The sequence below is a fragment of the Cyrtonyx montezumae genome, unplaced genomic scaffold (genome assembly GCF_038088225.1).
Source record: "Cyrtonyx montezumae isolate F1298 unplaced genomic scaffold, pur_monq_1.0 scaffold_7, whole genome shotgun sequence".
NCBI classification, from domain to species: Eukaryota; Metazoa; Chordata; class Aves; order Galliformes; family Odontophoridae; genus Cyrtonyx; species Cyrtonyx montezumae.
In genome coordinates, this window is record NW_027072078.1 from 16,900,906 (window position 1) to 16,926,416 (window position 25,511).

Consider the following 25,511-nt stretch of genomic DNA (forward strand, 5'->3'; position numbering starts at 1 on the left):
CTTTACATGACACGGCAAAAATACAAAGGCAAAAAGAAACATCCCATCAGGAAAGCTGCCCCTCACTGTAGAATAACCACCAAAGATAAGCTGCCTACTGTCTGCCTGCTGAAAAATCCCCTTGCTGCGGTCCCGGTCCTCCACTAGTCTTGGAAGATTGAGCACCAGGGAGCTGGCTCTGCTGAAGTCTACAGGGAAACACAACAGTCATACTGCTACAGCACCATGGAGGAGCTGGAGCTTCAGACTGAGTAGCAGCATGTATACTTAATCACTAGGGACAACATCTCAGTGAAGACACCTCTATAGTATTATTTCTCGAGATCTGTCTTCCCTGGCAAGCCAATTCAACCCTAGACTGTATTTAGACATGGTTACAGCAAAACGATGCTTCAAACTGAATGTAGCTACCAGCCTGCAGATTCATTCCCAGGCCCTCTTTTAACATTCCTTCCTTTACATTTATATTTCCAATATCACCTCTGATTTTTGCCTAATGGGTTGTAAGCTTCTCGAGGCATTCTAATGTTTTCAAACAAGAACTGCGAATCCTCATTCACTAACCTGCTGAATGAAGTGGGAAACCTAGTGCAGTCTGCAGTGTATAAGGCAGACCTGCATTACTGATATAATTAAACCAATGACCTTTATGTCCAAAGACACAAAGAAGCTTGCTACCAATGAGAAGAGAACTAAGCAAGAACCTGGAGGGAGGGGGAGGCTAGAAGAGACAAAAAAGACATCTTTCCTACCTTCTTGCATCATAGATGTTTCTTCTTCTGTCATAATGACAAGGCCTAAGAACAAAGCAGCCTTGAGGTATCTAAGTGCACACGGCTCCCCTCAAAGTTGGCATAAAATCTTCCTAAGTGAAAGCATGTCTAACAGAATGCCTTACACACCAGGCCAGCATCAGGCTGCTCCAGTCAGCTTCCATACACTGTTACGTGTCATTCTGTCAATTCTTGCACTTTTGTACAAAGAATAATTGAGGTGCTGCTATTAACAAAAAACAATCCTAACAGGATTTTATTCTAGGTCTAATTCTCTTCTCAATTCTCTACCACTCAAATCTCATGCAAGGAAATTAACTTTTAAGTTAAACTAGCTTTATTTCATCCATTCATATGTAAAGGGCATGACAGATATTGACCAACTCAAATCAATGGACTGAAATTGCTACACTGACTCTTTGGTGAAAGGGCAATTAGAGTGCTAATTGCTATACAAGGAGATGATATTCAGAAACCTCAAGAAGAGAGCATGAATGCTATTCAGGAATTACACAAATATCAACCTCAAGGACTACCTTATCCAGACCTGCAGTACTTCCCAGAGGAAGAGGTGCCAAATGTCTGGCTGCACAAGCTGCTCAATGGGATCTCTCATAGCCAGCAACAGGACGTCAATCAACAGAACTCGACGGGCTCTGTAGATGCAGAAGCCCACTGGTACAATCCCTCCTGTAAACCTAAGATCAATTCCCCTAAGTTCTTGTCAGATTGCATCAGTGGCAGTGAAAAAAACAGGACGTGAATGAGCAGAAGGCAAGAATGGTGGCCCATTTCCGAACTCTATCACACAGGACAGAGGGATTCCTACTTCCAATGCACACAAATTTATTTATAATAGTACAGCTTTACTGCAAAGTTAAGTTTGTTCACTGAAAAACATTACCTAGTCACTTTTCAGGAAAAAAACATCAAGGGATATGCAAAACTGAAGTTTAAGTGAGGAAGAGTTGGTTTCCTAGGCTGCCTTATGGGAATGCAGATCCATAACAGCAAACGATTTCTAGTGAGAATTATGAATCTTCATAACTTCAATAGCTTTTGAAATTCCCTGGCCAAATTAACGCACAGATCAGGAGCTGGACTCCGTTTTGAATTACACCAGCACAAACTCACAGTGATCTTAAACCAAAGAGCTCCTCTGAAATTCATATCAATTCGAGCAAGCAGAACTTGGCCCTCTAGTCCTCTCCCCCCTTACCACCCTCCTTTTGCTAAGAAGGAGAAATGTAATGTGGAGCAATTAAACTCTGCAATAGCTGCAGTTTCATTAGAGAATTTGATGGACACAAGAATCATTTCGAGAACAAAGTCCTGAAATTGATTTATAGAAATCAACATCTTCTAAAAGTGACAGAAATACACAAGTAGATTAAAGAATTAACCATTTGGTATACTAGTTCTTCACTCTTTTTCAGCCAGTCATCCAAAATACATTGAAGAAAGTATACGGACACAAGGAAAATCATCTGCAAATCAAACAGTTGTCTCCTCAACAAAGTGTGGGGAACTTAATACAAAAATAAATAAATGCCTTGTCAGATTTGCCTCATTTCACAATACCACTGGGCATTCCTCAATCAGCAGGACAATCACAAGCAGGATTTCATAGGCTTCAATTCAACTTTTTACATGATTTAAAAACATTTAAATGTTACAAACATATTTAAATCACCACTTAAAAATATTTGCCTTATATTATTGAGATCTATTTTACTAAGTATGAAATAAGGACTTCATAACAATAGAAGCATGAAAATCATTTTTGCTTCCTCCACCCGCATACGCTTGCAGTTTCATAAAGGATATACACATCATCCATATTCCTTTAAGTTTAAGGAGGACAAACCTTTCAAGAAAAGGGATTGCTGTGAGAGTAAGAAGACAAGACCTCTTCCATTTAAACTCTGTTCTTTAGCAAGACGAAAGGAGAGGTTTGGGTCAAAGTTTGATGTAGGCCTGACTGCTATCACAACAAATTCCTATAGACACTAAACTTCGTTCAAATATCCCTTGCTCAAACAATTTACTAGGCCTCCCTATGACATGTGCTTGGTTCTCAGTTTCCTGGATTAGACTACAATATATGCAGGTAGGATGTTTTACTCTATGGTGGAAAGAAATCCCGATTCTACAGTCAGAGACTGAAATGTGAGTTTTTCTATTCTTTCTCCTTTGCATCTCAGAAACAAGAAGAGTAGAGACTAATGAAATAGGAGTTACTTTTACAGTTGAAGTATAATAGCAAATCTGAGCCCTATAAAGTCATAAGCAAATTCCTTTCTTCCCTTCCAGTAAAGAGATACACGTAAACACCTCTGGACTTCTGCTGCTGTTATCCCTTGGATTAAAAAAAAAAAGTAAATAAAAATATCTAAAAGCTAGTGGACTCCATTCTTTAAGAACTGGAATTACTACCTAAAAGCTTGAACACTGGTCTTCAGCAGGTGGGCAGTAAAAGCAAAATATCCTGACAAAAAAAAAAAAAAAGGAATTTTTATCTACCTATTTTGCTTTAGTGATTTATCTTTTGGTTAGTCATGACTGCTGATAGGTACCTGCTACTTCCTCACACACACTCAGCTTCACGTTAAGAGCATCAAGTCCCATAAGAAACTCAATATGGCTTGGTGGGGAAAAAAAAAAGCTAACAAAGTAACGTCTCAATAGGCAGAAACAATTTGAGAAATGCATCCATTTGGAACTTACCAAAGGGTCTGAACTAGACTTGTGTGGATGGGCAGAATACCAACTGAATTCTTCCAGTTTCAGCTGGAAAATACCTGTCAGCCTGTGAGGCAAGGAGTCTGAGACAAAGCCACACTTGAAAAGGCAAATCATCAACATTACAAGGCCACAGTAATTCAGCAAGGAAGGGCATTTCTGCACAGGAATCTTCACTATACCATTATTCTATTTTAATGTTTCTGGTTTGTTTTTTGAGTTGTTCTTTTCCCTGGCTAACTTTGCATCAGCCTTCAAATTTACGGGCAGCCAATTGTTCCCCTTGCTGCTCAATGAATTAAAGATCATCATCATCAAAATGAAAGTCAGCATGCAGTAAGAACAGTGACCAGATCCAAAAGGGGACAACTCCCACTTTTTCTACTTCTTCATCAAGAGCAGAAAAAAGAGCTGTTGCTCCCTGCACCCCAAACATACACACACGCACACAGAGGAGGTCAAGATACTATTTTAACAAGCTGTCAAACTCATCCTTGAACCACAGTCTTGTTTTAGGACTTCAGTGCACTATTCTCAAGTCAATGTGTGCAGCCAAGTTTTCAATGCCAGATGCTACCTTTGGGGAAAAAAAATAAGAAAAAAAAGACGTCTGCCCACTGGAAAACTTTCTACCAGATGCTAATGGGATGGCAAGCACTGATTCAAACCTTAGGAAACAGTAACATGCATCAGTAAATCTGAGGTATCTTCCCATTGCTAGGTCTTCCTGCTAAGATCAATTACATCCAGTAACTGCGCTGTATCCTTAAGGAATTACTGGGAAAACAGTGAACCTGCCTGCACTATATGAGCACCGGTGCACAACAAGCACATGTGAACGCTACAGCAAGGTTCACAGAGGGCTAACCCTGGTCAGTACTGAAGCAGGGGTTTTATTCATCACCCCCTCATTAAAAAAAAAAAAAAAAGAGGACAGAAAAAAAAATAAAGGAAGAAAGGAAAGATAGAAAACACAGGTCCCCCCGTGTACTTGCACAGAGCCAGGCAGACAAGCTCAGTTGGAGGAGGTGAAGGGCGCAGATGCGTTATTGGTACTGGTAGCGGTGGCACCGGTCACTGCGAAGCCCGTGGGAGGGGCTATGGAGCTGTGGCTGGGCTGCAGATCCTTGGGGATGCCACTGTGGGAGCTCAGCTGGTGCCCAAAGGCTGCGCTGAACTGAGGGAGCTGTTGTTTAGGGGAGGTGGAGGCCATGAGTTCAGCAGAGGCAGGACCCATGCCACTAAAACTGGTCTGCGGTAACCCCGGAAGCACACTGGAGCTGTTGGGGGTCACAGTGGCGAAGGCAGGCTGTGTGGTCTCTGAGTGCGAGGTGGTAGGTGGTGTGGACAGGGAGGTGGACAGGAGATGTCCATCTGCACCAAGAAGGTTGCTAAACGGAGAGGGGTCCCCAAGATTGACAGGAAGGTTTCCCCAGTGAGTTCTGGGGTTGACCACCCCGCTAAGTGGCACATCCAGCTGAGTCGGGAGCAAGTGCTGTGCCATCATGGGTATCTCTGCCGAGAAGGTAGCTGCCAGGTTATCACCGGAAAAGGATGTGGTGTGAGGGGATGTGATATGGTCACTGTAGGGAGACGGCACATGCTCACTATCATAATGGCTTCCATGGGGTGAGGAGTGTGAATGGTCACTGCTGTATTGCTGTCGTGAGGTGATCAGGTCATCTGCCTTGCTCAGCAGCTGGGCAGGGTGGGGCCTCTGGGAGGCATGGCTGCCATCGTGAAGTCCATGGAACTGTCCTGGGAAGGCTCTCTCCCCAAGGCCACTCTGGCTTATCAGAGTGGCAGAAGTAAGGCCGACGTTGGCTGGGGCTGAGAACTGCCCCTGGATCTGCCCTGCCAGGGGCGTAGGTGGGTTGGACAAGGTAGCAGAGCGGAGCAAGTTCTCATCCAGCTCCAGACCGGAGAAATTATCATGTACTATACGCCCATTCAACAGCTCCCCCAGATCCGTGTTAACCTCTCGGCTCAAGGACTGCATTCCTGGAGCTCCAGCACCTGTAGAGAACACCCCTATCCCTCTATCTGACAGCTCCTGAACTGGCACACCATCTGTCTGTGTAAGTACTCCAATGGTACTCAGGCACTCAAGAGAAGTCACAGCCTGTAGGGCCCGTTCCAGTTCTTCAGCCTCTTCTGTTGTCGGAAGGAGATCTCCATTTTTACCTACAGAAACGGGGACACCAGAAGTTAAGCACTCATCTCAGGTGGCCTCAGCACACTAAGGATGCAGGGGCACAGAACTGCAGTGTATACATTTCCAGAATGGCTTGTAGTATAGAGAAAGTTTCATTCACCAGTGTTTACTATGTAAGCAGTGTGAAAAGAAATAGAAATTAAAACCTCACTCTTCTGTGGAATTCCTTCTCCCTTTCTCCTCTTTTGTAGTACAAGGTGCCCCTCAGTCTCACTGGATTTAAAGTGAAAATGCTTAAGCAAGATTTTCATCAGTGCTGCAGAAACACAAATTGTCTACAAATTCCATTCTGCTTACTGCACTACACCATAAAACTGTACACAATTGGTATAACTTAGGCTAATTTCAACTAAAACACATATGCTGATATCATTATCTGGTCAGAAAATGAGCAAAGAAATTACATACTCCAACTCCGAGCTGTTCTAATTTCTTTGTTACCTGTGATAGTCACCGAGCTTTAGAATCCAGAAATTCAGGCTAATCAAGAGCTAGTTTCAAAACGTATTTAAAGATCTTATTTTCACTCTCTTCTCCTTTTATCAAAGGCCAACATTGAATGTGATCTCAGCCCCACTCAATGGCAGAAAGCTGCCATTACTAAGAACATGCTTGATTAAACCGCAACACTGACAGGCAATAAAAATGCAAAATGAATTATTAAAAAGCTAAACCAATTAGGATTTACAGAGCAGTAATTATAAGAGCAAGCACTGAACTACACATGCCAGCCTTCTTAAGGACTGCTTTACTTCAGAGCTCACAAACAAACAAACAATAGGGCAGACGCATTCTTCCTCATCTAGAAGTTACTGCCTCTCTGGGAAGGCAAGCAGCCCCTCAAAATGCCTGTTTCAGAAATACTCGTTTCTTCAGTTCACTGACTTCATTCACACTAGCATAGAATAAAATAAAATGGTACCTTCGAAGAAATCAAAATCTTGCAAGTCATCAGGTAGCCGTGGCAGGACATCGGAGAAGTCCTCCTGATTCAATTCCAAGTCATGTGGAATGTCTGTGATTTCATTGGCGATATCATCAGGCAGCTCATCAGCACTCAGCTCTGGGGTGGAGGGGCTCCTGGACAGAAAGAACCATTAGTCCCTGATGTTCAGCTCTGATTCCTTCAAACACAACTGTGAATGGACATTTCCCCACGTTTTATCCATCAAATTTTCTCACCTCTGAAATTACTGACTCTAAGGTATATTGTTTTTGTGTGTTTTTTTCCAGCAGTCACATGGAGATGCGATTTCTAGCCCCAAAGCATCTTATTGATCCAGATGCTGATCAGCACAGCAACATCACACTTATCATAATACCTATTCTCAACATTCAAGATAGTAGTGAGCAGGGTGGGGTGAGGCCACCACTAACCGTATATGAGGCATCTCTACTGGCAGTGAGACACTGGCAGGCATAGTGAGGTTCCCTTGGGGCACTGCAGGAGGAATAGGTTTCTGGGGCCGCCGTGGACCTCGCCTTCTCTTCTTCTTGTGTTTTTTGGTAAGTGCAGGTGGCTTCGTTTTTTTCCTGGGTTTCCTCTGCTGCTGGTGCTGAACTTTACGGGAGCTGTCCCCCCTCAAGAAGTTGTCCTTTGAGAATAAAATAATAGCAGCAGGAGCAAATTAAGAACAAGTATTACTTTCCTTGTATTTTTCTCCTCATTATATTTATATGTAATGCAGGAAGGACTGCAAACTTAAACCCAGGCAAGACACAAAAATTAAACTATTTCCTCCCTCACTGATGGCAAAAATCACATACACCAAAGTTTGAAGTAAGGTAAATAGAAGAGGCTGTACAGTGTTATTAACAAAACCATCATAACAAACCCTAACCAAACCTGTGCAAAACTGTAACCTTTGGTAGCATTCCTGTAAGTATTAAAGATAAATCACTGTGGAAAAGCAATAATAATGGAACGTAGCAGCTGCAGACAGCATCTTCAAGTGTCTACTTCCATATAAAAGGTACACCACTCTAGGACTAGGGATTTGTGAAGAGTGTTGATGAGAAACTATGGCCTCAGTGCTTTTTAAGAGTAACCCAGTGACCATTTACAAAATAAAGCAAACACTTTTTAATTCTCAGTTGCCATTATGCTGGGAATGGCAGAGGATTTTATCTGCTGCAGAAGTAAATAAAGACACAGTAAAGAACAGTTGGGAGAGGGGAAAACATCCCATACATAACTGTTTGTGTTAGCAGAAACCATCACCTTTTAACCTAGAAAACTCAGTATTACACAATTATGGAGAGTGGGAGACAAAAACAAACAAAAAACCCCAACCAAACAAGAAAAAAAATAACAACAGAGTCCAATAACAGAACAAAAAAAAGCAGTTTTATGCCTCCTGTCTGAAGAAAGGGCAAGACAGTAGTGGGTGTGCACATAATCTGAGAAGTTTTGCTCTGGAAGATCAAAGGCATAGAGGGAGAGTAGAGGACATCATCTTTATTTGTGCCTTCTCTCAATGTGTTGTAGGCCACTGCTTTTCCTCTGGGATGCAAAGATCCCTGAAGGAGATTAAAGACAACTTCTTTAGTCACTGAAATGGTAAATTAAGTAGCAAAATCATTACATTTGTAATTGCTATCTACACTTCCTCTAGAAAATGCCTGGGATGCTGTGTAGTGAGGCTGTTTGAGAATCAGTACTCTGTCCATACTTTAACTCATAATACGTTCAGATCCAAGAGTTCAAATAAAATGGCCACAGGACCTCTAACGAAGACTTTTTTGTCTTGATTCAGGAAAGGAGGATATTCTTATATGCAATTCATTATGGCATCAAAATTATCTAAAAGATTTCTATTGCATACTTTACACTAACCAGGAATGTTTTACCCTCTTAAGAAAATAAAATGCAATGAGCTCTGAAGCTTGTAAACCTTCCAGTTGTCAAGCAAGAGTTTACTCAACACAAAGAAATAAAAAGTTTTGGCTTTGTACTTACCATTTTTTTGGCATGTTCTTCACACAGAGGTGTCTGATGTGTAATGTCAAAAACTGGCACAGAGCACTGTTGACCATCTGCAAACTTGGCTGTACAACTTGAGAAGAGCTGCTGAGAACGGTTCAGTAAGATATCTGCACATTTCAGAATCAGGAATAACACCCAAGGCAATAATGGAGAAACGCCCTTTGATTTATACATCTGGTAAAGATCAGAGCCTTCAACTTTATCTGTCCATAGATGCTATTTTTAATGAGTATCTTAACTTTGTTAAGTTCAAAGCTAGGTAAGGCTCAAACTCAAGTTTTAAAGTGAAAAACCACATTCATGCAGAATCTCTAATGATTTTACTATATATTGAGATACTTTTATGGAAGCAGCTATTTCAGTAATGAGTTCTTAGCAAAAAGAAGCCTCTTCCTGGATTCTTAATCAATAGATCAATAGTACCAGTTGAAGAAGTGTAGTCAACATGACTATTTCCTTAAAGACTAATGACAATCCATACTGAAACATTAAAGAAAGACTATTTCTTAATTCAATCTTTTGAGGTACATTCTTGGCATTTATCTGTACAGCGCCGACAAAGAAGTTTCAAGATCCTTCCTGCTCCTCTGAAAAAAGATGTGTAATCAGATACAAAGGTCAAGTAAATCTAAACGTAAGCTCACTGATATTTCCTTCAGAAAAATTCCCTGCAGAAGTGAAAATGTTTCTAGTCTTAAAGCAAATCAAGCAGATATTTCATTGTGTTTTTTTCAGCAACATTAGAAGTACTCCTTCAGTCTTGAATAGCTTTCATTTTTGATTCTACCCTCAAGATCACTATGGGCATTCAAAAAAATGCCAAAATGCAAAGGAAAGAAAAAAAGAAAATGGAAAACCTGAAGAAGGCTGACTGGATTGCAGACTGCTTGTTTTAGGTTTCCACTGAGAAGAAAGCATAAAAGAAACAAAACAGGTAGAAATGCAAAAATTACTATTCTTGACCACTCTACTGCATATTCATCCACAAACAAAACCACTTAAAATTAAAGTAAAATAAAATATTATTCCAAATCACAAGGAAAGTCCAAAACACAGCTGGAATTGGAAAGGTGCTGCCATCTGCTAGCAACTGGAACAGAGATGCAATAGTCTTTTAAAAGATCAAAACGTCCAACAAAAGAAATTACACCTACAAAAGCTCCAAGTCAGCATCTATAAAAAGACCAAGCCTGCAGAATTCTTATGTATTCCAGGTCAGAGGTCAGCCTGTTCACAGCAGTCAGAATTAAACCTCATATCTAATGTGTTTTCTCCTTTCTGTGAGCTTCACTCATAGACTCTTTACATTTTTCCTGATGTTGATTGAAATTTCCTGCACTGGGAGTTTTTCCTCATTTAGAATTTGGATATTTTGACTCTCTTCTGTTTCTTTAAACAATGCAAAATAACAGATTTCCACCTTTCCAGTCAGCATATGTCATCTTTTTAAACAACACATGAAAACTTGTTTCCATAAAACTTTCATAGGTAGGTAGTCCACTTGAATCTACCAAGAACTGTATGAAAGCCATCTAGTTGAAGGCTACATGGTTTGTATCATGTTATCCACAAAAAATGATCATTTTCATACAGATTTCTTGCACCCACTAGATATAGCTTACAGGAGTAAAACAACGTGACTATGAACAAACCACTTATCGCCACTGTCTGCAGACCCACAAGGAAAAACTAATAGCAACACAGCTGATGAGACACTAACAAACACTTACTTGACAACATGTCTGTCAACTCAAGAACCTGACAAACAACCCTAAAGCAGGAAAGCTTTAACTTCCAAACAGTTAAGAGGATACGCTGAAAACAATGCCTGGTGAATGGAAGGGCCTTGTTAGTGCACGGTTCTCCCTTCGAAGTCCCACTACAGGTCGTTGCTTCTGCATCTCTCTGCCTGGCTTGGCTTGTGCTGGAAAAAAAACAAAAACAAAAAACAAAAAACAGAAAAGATTTGGAGTCCAAAACCCAGTCTCAGGTGGTAATCTACCACAACTATTCCACTGACTGAGGCACAGCAGGATGAAACGTTATAGATCGCGTGTTTGTGTGATGATCCAGACAGGTGTGCATCTACTATCATGCCCTGAACAGGGATACCTGCCAATGACAGATGATGGTATGACTGTAGTAATAGGACTGTTGTTTATTTGATGGGGCCTTTATCACAATGAGCGGTGCTCCGGTGCTGCTACTATGTAAATATTACTACACCCTGCACCATAGCCCAGACCAGCAGTAGGTGAGCATCATCAAAGGTGATCCTTAAAACAAAGTCAACTTTCAGAATACAAAGTATTGGGTATGCCCACACGGGCAGTCAAGTGCATTTTCAAGCCTGTTCACAAACCCAAACATGCTGAGTATCCCCAGAGCTTACATGCAAGCATGTGCTCAGACAAACTTAGAGTGGCAGAGTCTGAGAGTGCTCAACATGGGTAAAAGCTCTCCTTCGTCAACGTGCTACAGCTCAATCCACCAGCAGGTGCCCAGAGCTGAGTGCTTCCTCAGCACAGCCTTGGTGCTTTGAGCACGAGCTGCAAGCAGGCAACCAGACAGCAGTGTGGATGAGTACTCTAAGTGTTACACAGCTCACTTGGTGTTAGCCTGCTCTCAAGGCATTTGTCACCTTCACGTAGATAAAGCTGGAGGTTCCAGTGCTGAATTTCACCTCTGTACATGTTGTTTTCTAGGTTGACAAAAAGCTGTCTGTAGCCTGACTGCTTCCCTTCATCCATTACTGTCATCAACTGCACTTTGACTGAGCGAAGTTTTAGTTAGCAATATTACCCGTGAAACATTTTGTAAATGAAAAATCTGCAGTTACTTAATTTAACTAGAGCAGTGATGACAGGCATACCTGGCTATGGCAGTCTTCTGAGAACAATTTAATCTTTTGTGTAATAAAAGGCCTCAGCAGCAAAAAGCCCACTAACAGTTTGTCAGTTCTGGCAAGGGTTTTGCTGTAGTTGAAGTTTGGAGACATTTATATAGCTTCATAAACTAGTCATGTAACTCTACATTATACTTCTAAGCAGCTACTCCAGCATCACTCCACCTCCCCAGCAATAAACCAGCCCACTGTCCAGGAACAAAAGCATCTAATCATCAGAATATACTCTCAGTACCCTGCCTGACTCTCATCTCATGTCAGCCCTCCCCAAACCCGCAATCACACACCCTGTCCCTGTAAAGCAAAACCAGGAATTCAAAGGAAACTGCTGGTACCCAAGACATAACACCAGGGTTCAGACTTACTCTGTCTCTATACACACACAAATCAACCAACTCTCAGGACGCCAAGAGCTGGAGGCATGCTGACATTATCTAGAAAGAATTCCCACTGAAGGTAACCTTCAGAGCTGTTAGAAGATTTTTGTTGCTGAGTTTCATTTAATGCTGGATTGAGTTAAATCTAACAAAAAGCATGAACTTAAGTCTGATTTGCTGGGAAGAGAATTAAGAAGTGGCAAAGGCACTACTGGGGGAGGGAGGAAAGCAGAAAAAAACCTGAATTGAAGCAGTAAACTGCATGTCAAACTGGACACTTCCTGTAGAACTGGGCTTAGCAAAGTGCCAGATATTTGGAGACAGACAAAATACACATTCATTAACAAGGACAAATTTTAGTGGGCCACTAACTTGTCTTAACTCATTTAAGAATCCAGCTCCAGCTACCGCTGAACAAACAATCCACATTTTAGAACACAAAACTGAAAAATACCTCTTCTTTTAATAGAAAACACTGTATGGCACCATTATTTTACCCTGATGGCAGCATTTACGTGTCATGGCTATTCTGCTGCGTGCATGCCTACCAGCTTCAGAGTTCAGCATTTCAGCTTCAGCTGCTAGAAACCCTGCCCACCCTCACGCTGCCGAGGACCTGGGTTACTGCAGCCACAGGGAGGCTCTCACCTGGTACGAGCACAGGTCGCCCTCCGGAGTTCCTGGATGAGCTGCCCGGCACGCTCTGGCTCTCTACTGGCCGCCTGCAGCAAGGCTTTCCGGAGCGTGTGCCGGCATTTCTTCTGTCGTGATTCTGCCCGCTCCAGGCGGCAGAGGTGCTTGTATTTCTGCTGAAAGTAAGTGCAAAGTCTGGCCACCCTGGAACTCCTGTCATCCGCATTGTCATCATCAGACCTGGAGGACAGAAAAAAAAAAAAAAAAAAAACACAAAGAGGCTTTAAGCAATTTTTTTTTCTTTTAAGAAAGTTTAACATGTCTGTTTAATAGAATTGTTAAGTTGCCCTCCATCTTCTAGTCCCACAGACATCTGAAGGCTGAAAACAGGCAGGGATGCTCAGGAAAAGGGTAAGAATAAGAACCTGTTTGAATTCTAAAGGTACTTACCCTTCTTAGCATGTCATTATTAGAGATTACATCAATTTATCATCAACTCTGACACATTTAAATGTCTGGAGCCTGCTGTTCAAAATAAAAAAATCTATACCGGTAACCTTTATTTACTGTAAATGTCTCAGCAAATGAGACAAACTCTTAAATCAAAGTGCAATTAATAGCAAAGCCTAGGGTGGGGAGCCATGCAGTGGAAATTTATTGAAGAAAGGTCATACGAAGAAGATGGTCAAATTCTAACAAGTACCAAAACTGCTGACCTTTTCCAATTGCCCTTACTTTGCCAGGTAGTGTTGCCTCCTAAACCAGCTAGCTTCTTCACACTCCCTGCCTCTTGCAGTCAACATACGCCAATCCCATGCCCACAGCAGGAATGGACTTACTTCAGTCTTAATAAGAAATGTCCACAATATGTCCCTTGACTTTGAACATCCAGACCCAACCCTGCATCTCTCACAGATAAGACTGGACTGATATCCCAGTTTTATCACAGTCAGCTGCAGGAACAGTGTAGGGTAAGACAAGCCTTCTCCCCAAAATTGCACCAACTCTAAGAGAGTTTAAAAAAAAAAGGGAACAAGGAGAAAGTACCAGTGATTACTTTGTAAGGAGATCTTAAGACAGTTGGTGCTGCTCTCCCTTTGCTGCAACATTACCCATACAGGATAAATGAATCTTTAATTCTGAAGTTACTGAGGGAAAAGTCTGACCATCAATAGTCAGGAATGATCTCTGTCTTCATTTGTCTCAGAAAGTTTTTTCCCATGTATCGGAGCTTTCTGAATGTCCACGCACACATCAAGAGGACCACCAAAGTCATGTCAACGAAATTAAATAAAGAAATAAAATCACAAATTAATGAACTCATCCTTGGGATGTGTTAAAATAACGGAGTCCCTGAAACAGTCCTACACACCAGGCACCAGTTTGCAGAAGGAAGGTTTTGCTCCCTAAGCAACAGAGTGAACTGTTGTCCCTGAAAGGCAATACAATCAAAAACCACTTTCTTTTGTGGAAAATTGTATTCCATCTGCACACAGCCTAAATTTAAGAGACTATTTCAAAAAGGCACCACCAACCACAGAAACTCCACATAAGCACACACTGTCTGGATGCAAATACACATTTTTTCAAGTTTTATGTCATGTCAAACATACTATGTATTCTGCCCATTAAGACAGATGACAGACTATTTTCAAGAAATGTAAACTGCAAACAATTAACTACTGGAATTAAATGCTATGTGGCACATGCAGTCTATTAAAGGTATTTAACGTATGTAATGTTCAAAATGTTTTCACAATGAAGATGAAAAAACACACTCGTAAGCACTCACAGGAAAGAATGCCTACAAAAAAAAAGAAAAAAGAAAAAATAACCTGATTAGAAAAAAAAATGATGTGCTATTTAATACAAATTTTCCTCTTTCTAATTTATTAAAAGAAAGCAAACATACAGATGGAATCAGTTACATATAGATAGGTCTGGTGTCTTAAATACTGCCTTACCTGCTCTGGGACAGATTACTCAAACAAATATGCATACATATTAATTTTAAATATGGCTACATAAGGAATATTCTTTACTTAATGATGAATTAACTTAGGAAAGTCTTTCCTTCTGGGGGAAAGTGTTTTTCAATGCAAATATCTGTAGATTGGAGAACTTGAGCTTGCCTCCCACTGAAATTGACAGAAAAAAGTCATACTATTTTAATACAGTTTGAATTGAAATTTTTTTTTTAAAGTGATCTCATAAAAGAGGTCAAGACATATGTAAAAGACATAGAAAGATGTCACCCTGCAATTAACAACAGTTTATTTCAAGACATTTTCTAATAACCTATTCGGAAGTTATTTCCCAGCCAGCTAGATTAACCAAACATACTTATTTTTGCGTTCAGAGACCTAAAACAACATAATGACACCCACCTTTTTTTTTTTTTTAATAAAACTTAGGCAAGTATCAAAACCAAAAGATACTTATTACTTTTGTCCCTTTATAAGCAACTTCATCATCTTCCATTTTGTCTATACTCTTAAGCTGCATTTATAAATTTTGAAGTAGAATTTAATGTGTGGCATTTTGGTTTTCGAAAGAATTCTGAAAATGCATGCAAACCATCTGATAAATCACCAGAAGAGCTTCTTCCCAACCCTTCCCCTTAGGATTGTCATGCATAGGTATTAAGGGAACTACTGTTGACTTCATGAAGGAAACAAAGGAGCAAAAAGAGAGAACAAAAGGGTAGTGTGAGCAGGTGGGGATGGGGAGCCGCCTACTTTCTTCTACTCATCTGCCCTGAAAATCATTACTGCTGCTGTCTTCAGGGGAGTCAAATGGAAGGGGACACATTATTACGCTACATTACATAGTAACCAAGGAAGTGACAACATTGTTGAAATCCAACTTCACTGTTTCGCTAAATAGGTGTTTTCAGGGTCCTATAACACCCCTCCAAAAGAATACTTTTAGATAATATGCATTGGCATTAAGGGACCATATCAAATAGCAATTACAATTATATAACCTTTCCCATAATTCAAACATTCATATTCAACTAACCATCTGTATGAAATATTTTACCATATTAATTGCATACACAATTAACTTACTACAGAAATGTATATTTAAGAATTATTCTGATCTAACAAAAGAGAAAAAAAATATTTTCTAAGTTAAATGACATTTCTTGTAGAAGCTAAGAAATATTTTGAGGGATTTCCCAAAGGAACTGCAATGAAGACTCAAGAAGTTTGGTCTTGAGTGTTTTTAGAAGAAGGTAAAGAAGAAATTTGCTTGAGGGTTATAGTTAATGCATACGCTCAGGCACAAATAAGGAAGAGAGAACAGGCTTTAATTTGATCAGCTTAACTAGGAAGAAGAGTAAGCAAATTCCCACAGTTTTAGGCAGAAGCTTTCAGAACCTGAAGGCTTTGGACAACCATTTCCACTTTTCTAGTAAAATTAACCAAAACTCAGAGCGCACACAGCGTGCTGACCAAATCAGGAGCTATCGGTCTGATGTGCCAGCAAAACAGAATCATTTTGACTAATCAGATCACCCAATAAGTGATTTGAACTTATTCATCTTCAGCAGCAGACAGATCAGAGTACAACAACATGAAAGTAAAACATTTTATGTAAATAAAACCTCTACGTAAGGTTGCATAACAGAAATAAAAGCTTTAGGAAGCTGGCAGCAAGTGCACATGTCAATGTTTATGAATAAACAAAAATCAGGAAAGTTGCTGAAGAGCAGCCAACACTGGGCAGAATGAAGTACAAAAGCAGCCAGTGCTACACAAAAACATACCCATAGTGATTAATTCTTAAACTGTTAATAAACTGTTCAATTAAAATGCACAAAATGCTTTAACAGATCAGAAAGATGTCAAGAAAAGGTATCAATATGAGAAAAGGTGAGGAAAAATTCAAAGGAAGTTAAGAAATAGAAGACAAAATACACACAGATGACCTTTAGAAGTTGATGAAAAAAACACAACAGGGATCTATGGAAGAACTAGTTCAAATGTCAAAGAGAGAAGCACATATGGGAGTCATTTGATAGATATATCGGCTTTGAACATTATGTGTGATTTAGAAGATGAACTGAATGTTGCTTCATGTTCTCCTAGAACATTTTGGCTCAGAAGTCACCTTTTAAGTAAAACAAATACTTGTGAAAGTTTACTCTCTAACTGCCAATGCCCTAAAAAAAAAAAAAAAAAAAAAAAAAAGGTCATGCAATTAAGCTTCAATCACAAAGGGCTCTCACTACTTGTTGCTGCCTGTCCTGGTAACAGCTCCATTGGTCACTGTGCAGACACGCATCTGAGATGGACAGAAGTTCTGGCAAGTTTCAGAATTTCTTTTTTAACAATGAGATGATGCTAAATGTTACTTGACTGGGATATTAAAAGAATTTAAAAAATGGGAGAGAGCTATAGTATCAAGCAATCCATTAATATGTTGAAAGAGGACATCATAGAAACTACAATCAGATCTTGACATCCAATTTCCTTTTGTTAACAGTTCCTTTACAGCAACACATTTATGATGTTTTGCTTTAACTTTGCACCTTACAGCTTATGTTAATAAGGACGCATACTATGGCATCCTGGTGTAAGCCCACATTCATGATTTATCAGAATAATGAGACCATTGCCAGCCTTTCTGCACCAACCACCGACACCTGCTCTATTCATCCCTCAGTCACATCCCTTCCTCCTTTCACTGCTCCCCACTATTTGATAAAAGTTTATTCAACACTTCTTTTTTTCAAAGTGTTTCTTTTAGTAATTAACACATTAAAAACAAAATCCTGCACAACTACCATTAGACAACTGAAATGCAGCAAGTTTACTAACAAGCTTAATCACAAACAGTAGGGAAGACAAGAAACCAAGAACAACTCCCTTCTCTTGGTTACATACAAGTCAGGAAATGTCTCCATCCAGCAAGACACACAAATTCATGAATAAACATCACTAAACCCAACTACATTTAAGTTAATAAGCTTAAATTCTTTCCTGATGCAACCTTCTGATAGGAGACCGAACAAAGGTGTCTACATTAAGTAAAGGCTGGAGCTGAAGCTGGAAAGCTGTTTAGTAGTTCTTTACAAACAAATTCAAACCTAAGGGTCCAATGACTCCACTGAAAGTAAAGCTCACATCTACATGACTTGCTGCATCAAGGCCACTGTGAACACAGATGAATCATACTCACTCATGTCTTTCGTAGCCGAGGGTTTCTCGGACAGACCATGCAACCTGGTAAGGGGAGGTTTGTTCTGAATCCTCCAATTCCTCTCCACTGTCTTCAGACCAATCCAGCCCTAAGAGAATTGAAAACATGAATGTTGGGTGAAAACTGGACTCACCTCCCACAGGTCTCTGAACAACCTATGGAAGAAAAGATAAACGTGTAGCATAGTTCGCAAGCTTAATTATGTTTGATTAAATACATAACGTTCTCAATTAGACTGCAAAGTTACAGTAGCAGCTTCATTACAGTGTGCAAACAGCATGCACTGACTTATTTCAAATTTGAGTTTTCCTTTTAAAATTCTTCCTGGGCTCTTTACTCATAAGCAGTGAAACTGAAGACACCAGCATCCTTACCTACAGGAAACATTACAGCTTTTCTACCACACACCTGCAATACTCATAGATGAGGTAACAGTGAAGTCCCTACTACAAAGAACTGACAGTCTGGTAACTTCTAAAGTTATATGATCTAGATAGGCCACTTCCATTTCTGCTTATGTTCTGACCAATGCTCTGTGCCAAAACACCCAGAGAGTGGGAAAACTGTGAGACAGAGCAGCATGGGTAGAGACAGATAGGCAGTTACACAGGATGTTCTGCTGCTCAGTCTTTGTAATTGCCTGCCAAATGCATATATTAGCAGGAAAACAGAGCTACAAGAGATGTAAATACTTGTGCACTTTTAAAAAGGAGCACGCTTTTCTTTAATTATAATACAGTACATTCAATTCATTGTCTGCATCAACAGCCTCTGTTAGACAAACTGATGGACTCTATTATTGTCTTTCCAGTGATACATTCAGGTGGAAAACATTAGCTGGGGCATCTTTTGGAATTTTATCTACTCTCTCACCCACATCCAGTAAAATTCTTGACAATCTCTTGCAGCATGTGGGATAAAAAACCTGCAGCCACATTTATAAGCCATCGTCATTACTTTTTCATCTCCTCATGTGCTCCTTGAAAATGGCACAGCAGTTTGGACAAAATTAAAGAACACTTTATTTTTGCTGAAAATAAACTAAACAACTCTATCTGAAATGATTTTGAAGTCTGATGCTTTCCATTTGGGAAACTGGTCACCTATATTCTGAGATAGAAGTACACGTCATTTGGAACACAATCACACAATCATCAGGATCCCCTCTATCATTTAGAACTGATGTTTCTGGCAGAAAGATTAGAAACTATTTTTCAGCACCTTCAACATCCTGAAAATATCTTCTTGGTTCCTATTATTTAAGATACATGTATGAACTAAACTAAGATAACATATTTGAGAAAATGCCAGAATTATACTTTCTATGATTTCTACACTCCCCCCTTCCATAAAGTAAGGGAAATACAACTTCATCAGTGGATAAAGACTGACCACGAAAAATATCATGTAACAAATTACTCAAAGTTTCAAAATAAAAATCAGAGTTTGAGTTGTTTTCACTTTCAATGGGCAATGAAGAAACAAAGGGATAAAATCTAACCTAGACTCAGCTATACTCACACTGAAGACTGTAGCTATACTAACAACCAATTACATGCTGCTAATAGCACGTATACATAAAACTGAGTTTCTCTCTTCAGGGTTTCTGCACCACCATCTGTAGTGTTACTTCACCAATAAACACAAATCCTAAAATTTTTTGAACTAGTCTTTAATATTGAGGCATATTATGAATAAACAACAAATACATTTTTCACTCTGACACATTTAATACATCAATTTTGCTATTTGCCAAATATGAAATGTTCCAAGTGTATATACCATTTTCACATTTATTTTAGTACAGCATTTGCTTAACCCTACATTTGTATGTCTAATCTATTTTCTACTATTCCTCTTTTAGGAAAATGTATTTCCTTCAGCCCAAACGTCTTATGAGAATGTGAAACATTAAACACAGAAAGCTATCTTTCTACAGCATCTCAAAACAGAGGTCATTTTTTAAGCTCTGTGAGTTTGCGACACATGGGAAGTGCCTCTGAAGCTAACATTCTTTAGAAAAACTGCATTACATGTAGGACCATCAAACAACATTTCCAAAGAACAATGTCCTTTAGAGAATGTTACGGGATGCTAATTATCTTTGAACAAATAGTCAAGCTATCCCGTGAGTGCCAAAGGGCAGATCTTAACAGCAAATTAAAAAAAGGTTAATTGAAACAGCAAAAATTACAGATGTTTGCAATTAAGTAAGATGTTCACATAAGTACTTCCAGATTTATTTGAAGTCTTAAAAAGAGAATCATCATAAATGGCATTCCTGCTCTAATATCACACACTGACCTCTGTTCCCCTTCTTCCTGTCAGTATTTTACTTGTTAGGAAAGCAGAGTCTAAAACTAAGCAGAAAAGCAAGGTAACTTTGGGGCATGAGGGGCAAGACAAGGAAAGCAAGGTGTACTTGAGTCTGTATTCATCGCCAGACAAATAAGCCACGAGGTCAACTGCCTTTTTTGAAGCTTCATAGAGAATTACAGCCATAGCAGCAAGTTGGTTATTTTCACTTACATCTTTTCAAGCAATAACTGATTATCACAGTCTCTAGATAATAAAGAAGGAGGAAACTATTTCAAGCAGACAAAACTCCACCTCTCCCACTACCTTTATAACGGTACTAATTTCCTGCCTGGCACAATGACACTCTTCTTTTGTTGAGCCAAGTTCTGTACGTGACTGGGTCCGATCCAGAACAACGCCCTTGGGCTCCAACTCTCCTACCCAAGTCAACCATAAATTTGGATCTGCACTGAATGATGTGCCAAATATCCTAACTTTTACTTGCACTTATTTTGTAACCTGCACTTGTCACATGTTTAATCTTGTCTAGTCTCCAATGCACCTTTACTAAGCAGGCTGCAAATCTTCTATACAATGCATATGTCATCAAGCAACGCTTTCTATACCTCAGTTTGATTTCTCAAATGGTTAACGAGGCTCTAATAAGAACTAACAGCTGAAGTGCCATGAACGGCATGTAACAGATCGACATCCCTCCATAGAGAATGGGGCTAACAAAAACACCAAGCAATCACATAGTGCACGTTTACTTCATACGGACCACAACTGAAAGCAGGATAGAGGCAGGAGGACATTTGCCTTTTGTGTTCTGGTTTCAGGATAAGAAAACAAGAGGCAAGGCATGCATTATCTACTCACCTAGATGAGGAAACAGGTCAGTGTCCAGCTGCTGTTTTCGAGTGCACAGTTTCACCAGTCTCTGTAGCCGGCTCATGCAGGACGAGTGCGGAGAAAAGGCTGTGGCTTTCATTAGGACCCGATCAGTCCTTGGAGGGTCCGTGACAGGAGCCCTAGCAGGTGGCAGGAGAGGCAGAGGTCTCTTGTTAGACAACTGCCGGGCTTGTGCTATAGTGTGTGTGGTGGGTGCCACTCCCTGCATTGGTAGGCTGGTGTTTGGAGGTTGAGGTGACTTGCTGACTATGCCCTGTGGTAGCCCTGTTGGCTTTAACAAAGCTGATGAAGGTGGCAGATGGGAGTGCTGCTGCTGCAGAGGCTGCTGCTGCTGCAAAGGTGCAGGAAGGGGGCTAAAGTGCTCTTGGCGAACTTTTAAAATCTCCGTCTCTCTCTGGCGCTGTCGGTTTTGAGCCAACTTGCTCTGCAACTTTTTCCTCACCGTTGCCCCTTTCTTTAGGTCATCATCCTCCTCATTGAAAGCAAAGGGGTCTTCTAGTTCTGCCTCCAGGTAGTGAAGAGGAACCCTAGCCCCAGGAGGGGAGAGGGACATCCCATCCAGTCCATTGGGCATCTTCAAGGCCAGGGTGGGCATTGTCAGACTGAGGGCCACAGTATCCATCTGGTGCCTGACCTTTACCTCCTCTATGGGATCATTCTTTTTCTTCCTCTCCTTTTTCGGTATAAAGCCAAGTACCTGCAGGTGGCTGTTGCAGTACCTATGAAAAGTAAAAGCAGTCAGTTCTTAATTCAGTTCTTGCAAGTAAAACCTGAAGAAAACGGACCTCACTAAGGGGAAGCCTACACACAACATGAGAAATTAAGAGTAAAACACAGGAAACTTTACACAGATTGTAAACAGCTCTGAATACAACAGATAATTGTGGTGTTTTCTAACAGAAACGAACTTTCCCAAGTGACAATATGAAATCTTAAAAGTATTCATTTCTTATTCATAGTAGACTCTCACAGTATATTCAAAGTATTTACTTTCTTGTAGGGTAAACGACCAAAAACCAAAGTGAACAAAACAAGTGGACTGATACATAAAAGAGTAAGAAAGAACTCAAGCCATTCACTGATCATGCAAAACCACATCGAAAGCTCCCAGGAAAGAATACACTGATGACTACTTCCTTCATTTGGCTGCTCTTCCCCTGGAAGTAGTTAGTGTTTTCATCAATGTACATATCATCATTACCAATCCCACTGCAGTAGGGAGTTCTTTATCATGGGGACAATCTCACTAAAGATACTTGCTAAGAAGCGTCGGTACTTGCACTTAATGAAAAAGTAGCTTCATCTTTAAGCTCTGTTTTAGTAATTTAACATAACAAATTTGTAACCAGAGGATTAGTGGAGTGCACTTCAAAATAAAACCTAGTTTAAAAGAAATTCTGTGTTTCTGGGAAATATCTACACAATGCCAAGAATATATATACACACACACACAAATAATCCACAAACACAGATTTCAAGTTCTTCTAATATGAAAGAGTTACAATTAATAGGCACAGATCGCATACAAAGAAGTAAACAATTTCTGTCTGTTTAAAATAAGCAAGCAATAGAGATATAGGTACCACAATCCCACATTTTCCTGCTTTCATAAAATCCTGCCCGAGCAGAATGCCCCAGCTATGAGGCTTCTGCCCTTTCTAGATCCCATCTACAACTTACAGCTTACAGATGACAACAAAGATACAATGAAAGAGTGATGTCTATGTCATGGTACTTAAGGACAAGATAAGGAAGTATCCATGAAAGTATTCTTTAAAGTCTTATCGGTATGACAGAGTAGAACAGAGCATCCTGCAAGGGACATAATCTGAGCAAATTAAGTTTTGTGGAACAAAAATTAAAAATGAAGTGATTCCTGGTCCTTATGAAATAAATAAATAAATAAAAAGGCCAAATCAACTCCCACAAGATTGAACAGATCAGTTAACTGGCTTTCAATTTGTCATCCTGCCCCTAAGGCTGCAATATGTGAATGTTTTCTCAATGGTTCATAAGAGGCACAAATGTAAATTTCTATATGCTCTTTAGCAATCTCCATATAGGTAGTTCCTTCAAGGGTCCACACCCATAAGGATTTACAAATAAAAAAAAAGGCTGAAAAACATTGCTACACATTACTGTCTAACTAATTTCTTCATTACACTAAGTCGAAAGTAATAAATAAATGAGACAAGCTGAAGTCCTTATTGGAACAGACTACAGTACTGTAAATTCATACAGAGAGATGCACTTCTAAAAATTAAATTCTATAATGAGGACTCAGCAAAGCTTTGCTTAAAGTCAATAGCACTATTCATGTAATTAAAATTAAGCACTTTCTTAGCATTTTGTTTGAACAAGACTAAGATAGGTTAGGACACCACTTGCAGTAGGACAAAATAAAAGCCATTAAGAGACAAGACAAGCACAACTGATTTTTTCCCTTTAATGCCACAAAAATTAGAGTTTTGATCAGTTTGAATGTTTCCCCTGTACTGTTCAGAACTTACATTGCCACTTTGTGCTTGTGCATGAGCAAGGAGGTAAAACTGGAAAGGAAAAGCAAGCCAAATATAGAAAAAGGAAATAAATCTATGGAAAGGTAGTAGGCTACTCTTTGAGTTTCAGGCTGCTTGTTTAACTCTCTTTTCCATTTTACGTAACTGAGAATAAAACTTTGACTTTTACAACTGACCAAGTTTCATCAGCAAAAGTCAGCAGTATCTTACAGGGGCATCTCCTCTGGACATAAACCTACAGCTGCAAGGCTACAACATAAAAACAGATCCCATGTAGGTTGGTATGCACAAGGACTTCCCTCCCTGCAGGCTCCAGGACAGCTTGGTAGCCGGCCTTGTCACACACTGGCCATGCTGCAGAGCCAGGAGCAGGCAGTAAGCGGCTCTGCTGGAACAAGGCAAGGGCCAGCCAAGCCAATAGAGAGGTTCTTCAGATTGGACACAATGCCAGGGAAGCAGTTCATGCTCCATAGAGGCAGGCTAGCACCTGGAAGCAGCAGCATACCTTTTGTCTGGCCCTGAGCACGACACTAGGAAACCAAGGTGGCCCTGTATGCAGCCAGTGCTGGCACGTCTGTCTCAATGGCACAGCTTGCCATTTCCAAAACCTTGTGAGTTATTCTCAGCTTGCAGTATCACACTGAGTACCTAATATAGTTTCTTTCCACTTCCTTATTCAGTACTGAAGGCCCTTATTCTCGTGAAGGTGAGGTCAAATGCAGTCAACAGTAAGAGCAGTGGGTTGATATCAATTACACTACCACAGTGCACCACTCATAAAGGTGATAGGCTGTGCATGCTTTAGCCAGACAGCCTTCCACATCACAGAAAAGGCAGGAACCCAGAAAGCCACATTTCCTATCTACATCTGCATCCTGCTTTCCAGTACGTCCCAGGTTTGCACTGGGTATAGTCACTTATTTAAAGAAAGATCTAACTAAACCAGAGAGTAGCTTGCACATTATTTACAGACTCCGTTGAAAGAAGAAAATTAAAAGATGAAATGGTATCTAACCTAGCTACACTGTAATCATTCTACACTTTAAAAATATAAATAAATTGAGTTTCATAATCTGTGTGTGTATTTGCACAAAAAAGAATGAGGAGACATATTGAAGAGGAAGTAGAGATACATTGCCTGTGTCTGTATCATCCAGTATATTTCTTAAAAAAAAAAAAAAAAAAGAATAGAGAAATTAGACTTCAATTAAGGCAATGAAGTCATGCACTATTAATAGCTTTCATTTGAATAATGTTAATGGTTAATAAGAAATTGAATAATATGAAAGCATATTAAACATCTTTGTGGCTGATGCCAACTCATTTGCCAGGGGTTAAGGGATAATTATTTTTAATTATCTGTGGACAGAATAGGAGATTTTGGCATATAATGTGTGCAACCTGTTAAGACATTCTATTTTTTATAATCTTTAAAAATATATGAGAATGTAGCTGTAAAAGTATCATACAGCCTGCTTCTGAGCACAAAAATATCTCAAACTGACAAAATGACCATCTGACAGTAATTTTGTACACAGAAAATTAAAAGCTACAAGCAGAGAACTCAGACATAGCAAACATCTTTACATTGAGCAGAGTGTGAAAGAAGTCTCTTAAGATACAGATATAGGTTTGCCTGCCAAAAAAAAAAAAAATTGTTTAGAGCAGGCACTGTCTTATCACCAGCATTCATCAAATCTCATTGTTAAAACTCAGCTCCACCCTGAGAAGCAGCCTTTTAAAATATTCTTCCCAACTATCACATCCTCTCATTTGAAATTAAAAGTTTATTTTCTCCTTCAGACACCTGCTGTCCTCTTCAAGTACTGTAATGTGACACTCGACATGCAATCGAATTATTCTAATATAACATACAGCAGATGTCACAACCACACTTCACTTTAACTTGAGAAAAATCAAAAAGAACAAAGTGTGAACACAAT

The 25,511-nt window shown here is 39.8% G+C and overlaps 1 protein-coding gene across 4 annotated transcripts in view; it reads right to left on the reverse strand.

Annotated features, from left to right (window-relative positions):
* Positions 1–3,006: 3,006 nt before the first annotated feature.
* Positions 3,007–25,511, reverse strand: part of INO80D (INO80 complex subunit D) — a 33,890-nt gene continuing 11,385 nt past the window's right edge. For all 4 annotated transcript variants that reach the window (XM_065751377.1, XM_065751374.1, XM_065751376.1 and 1 more), the window contains 8 exons: positions 21,017–21,768; positions 17,819–17,927; positions 12,647–12,871; positions 10,531–10,640; positions 8,690–8,823; positions 7,108–7,325; positions 6,653–6,810; positions 3,007–5,699 (listed from right to left, as the gene is read on the reverse strand). In XM_065751377.1, coding sequence (XP_065607449.1) covers positions 4,531–5,699; positions 6,653–6,810; positions 7,108–7,325; positions 8,690–8,823; positions 10,531–10,640; positions 12,647–12,871; positions 17,819–17,927; positions 21,017–21,671 — 2,778 coding nt within the window. In that variant the 5' untranslated portion in view covers positions 21,672–21,768 and the 3' untranslated portion in view covers positions 3,007–4,530. The remainder of the gene's footprint in view (positions 5,700–6,652; positions 6,811–7,107; positions 7,326–8,689; positions 8,824–10,530; positions 10,641–12,646; positions 12,872–17,818; positions 17,928–21,016; positions 21,769–25,511) is intronic.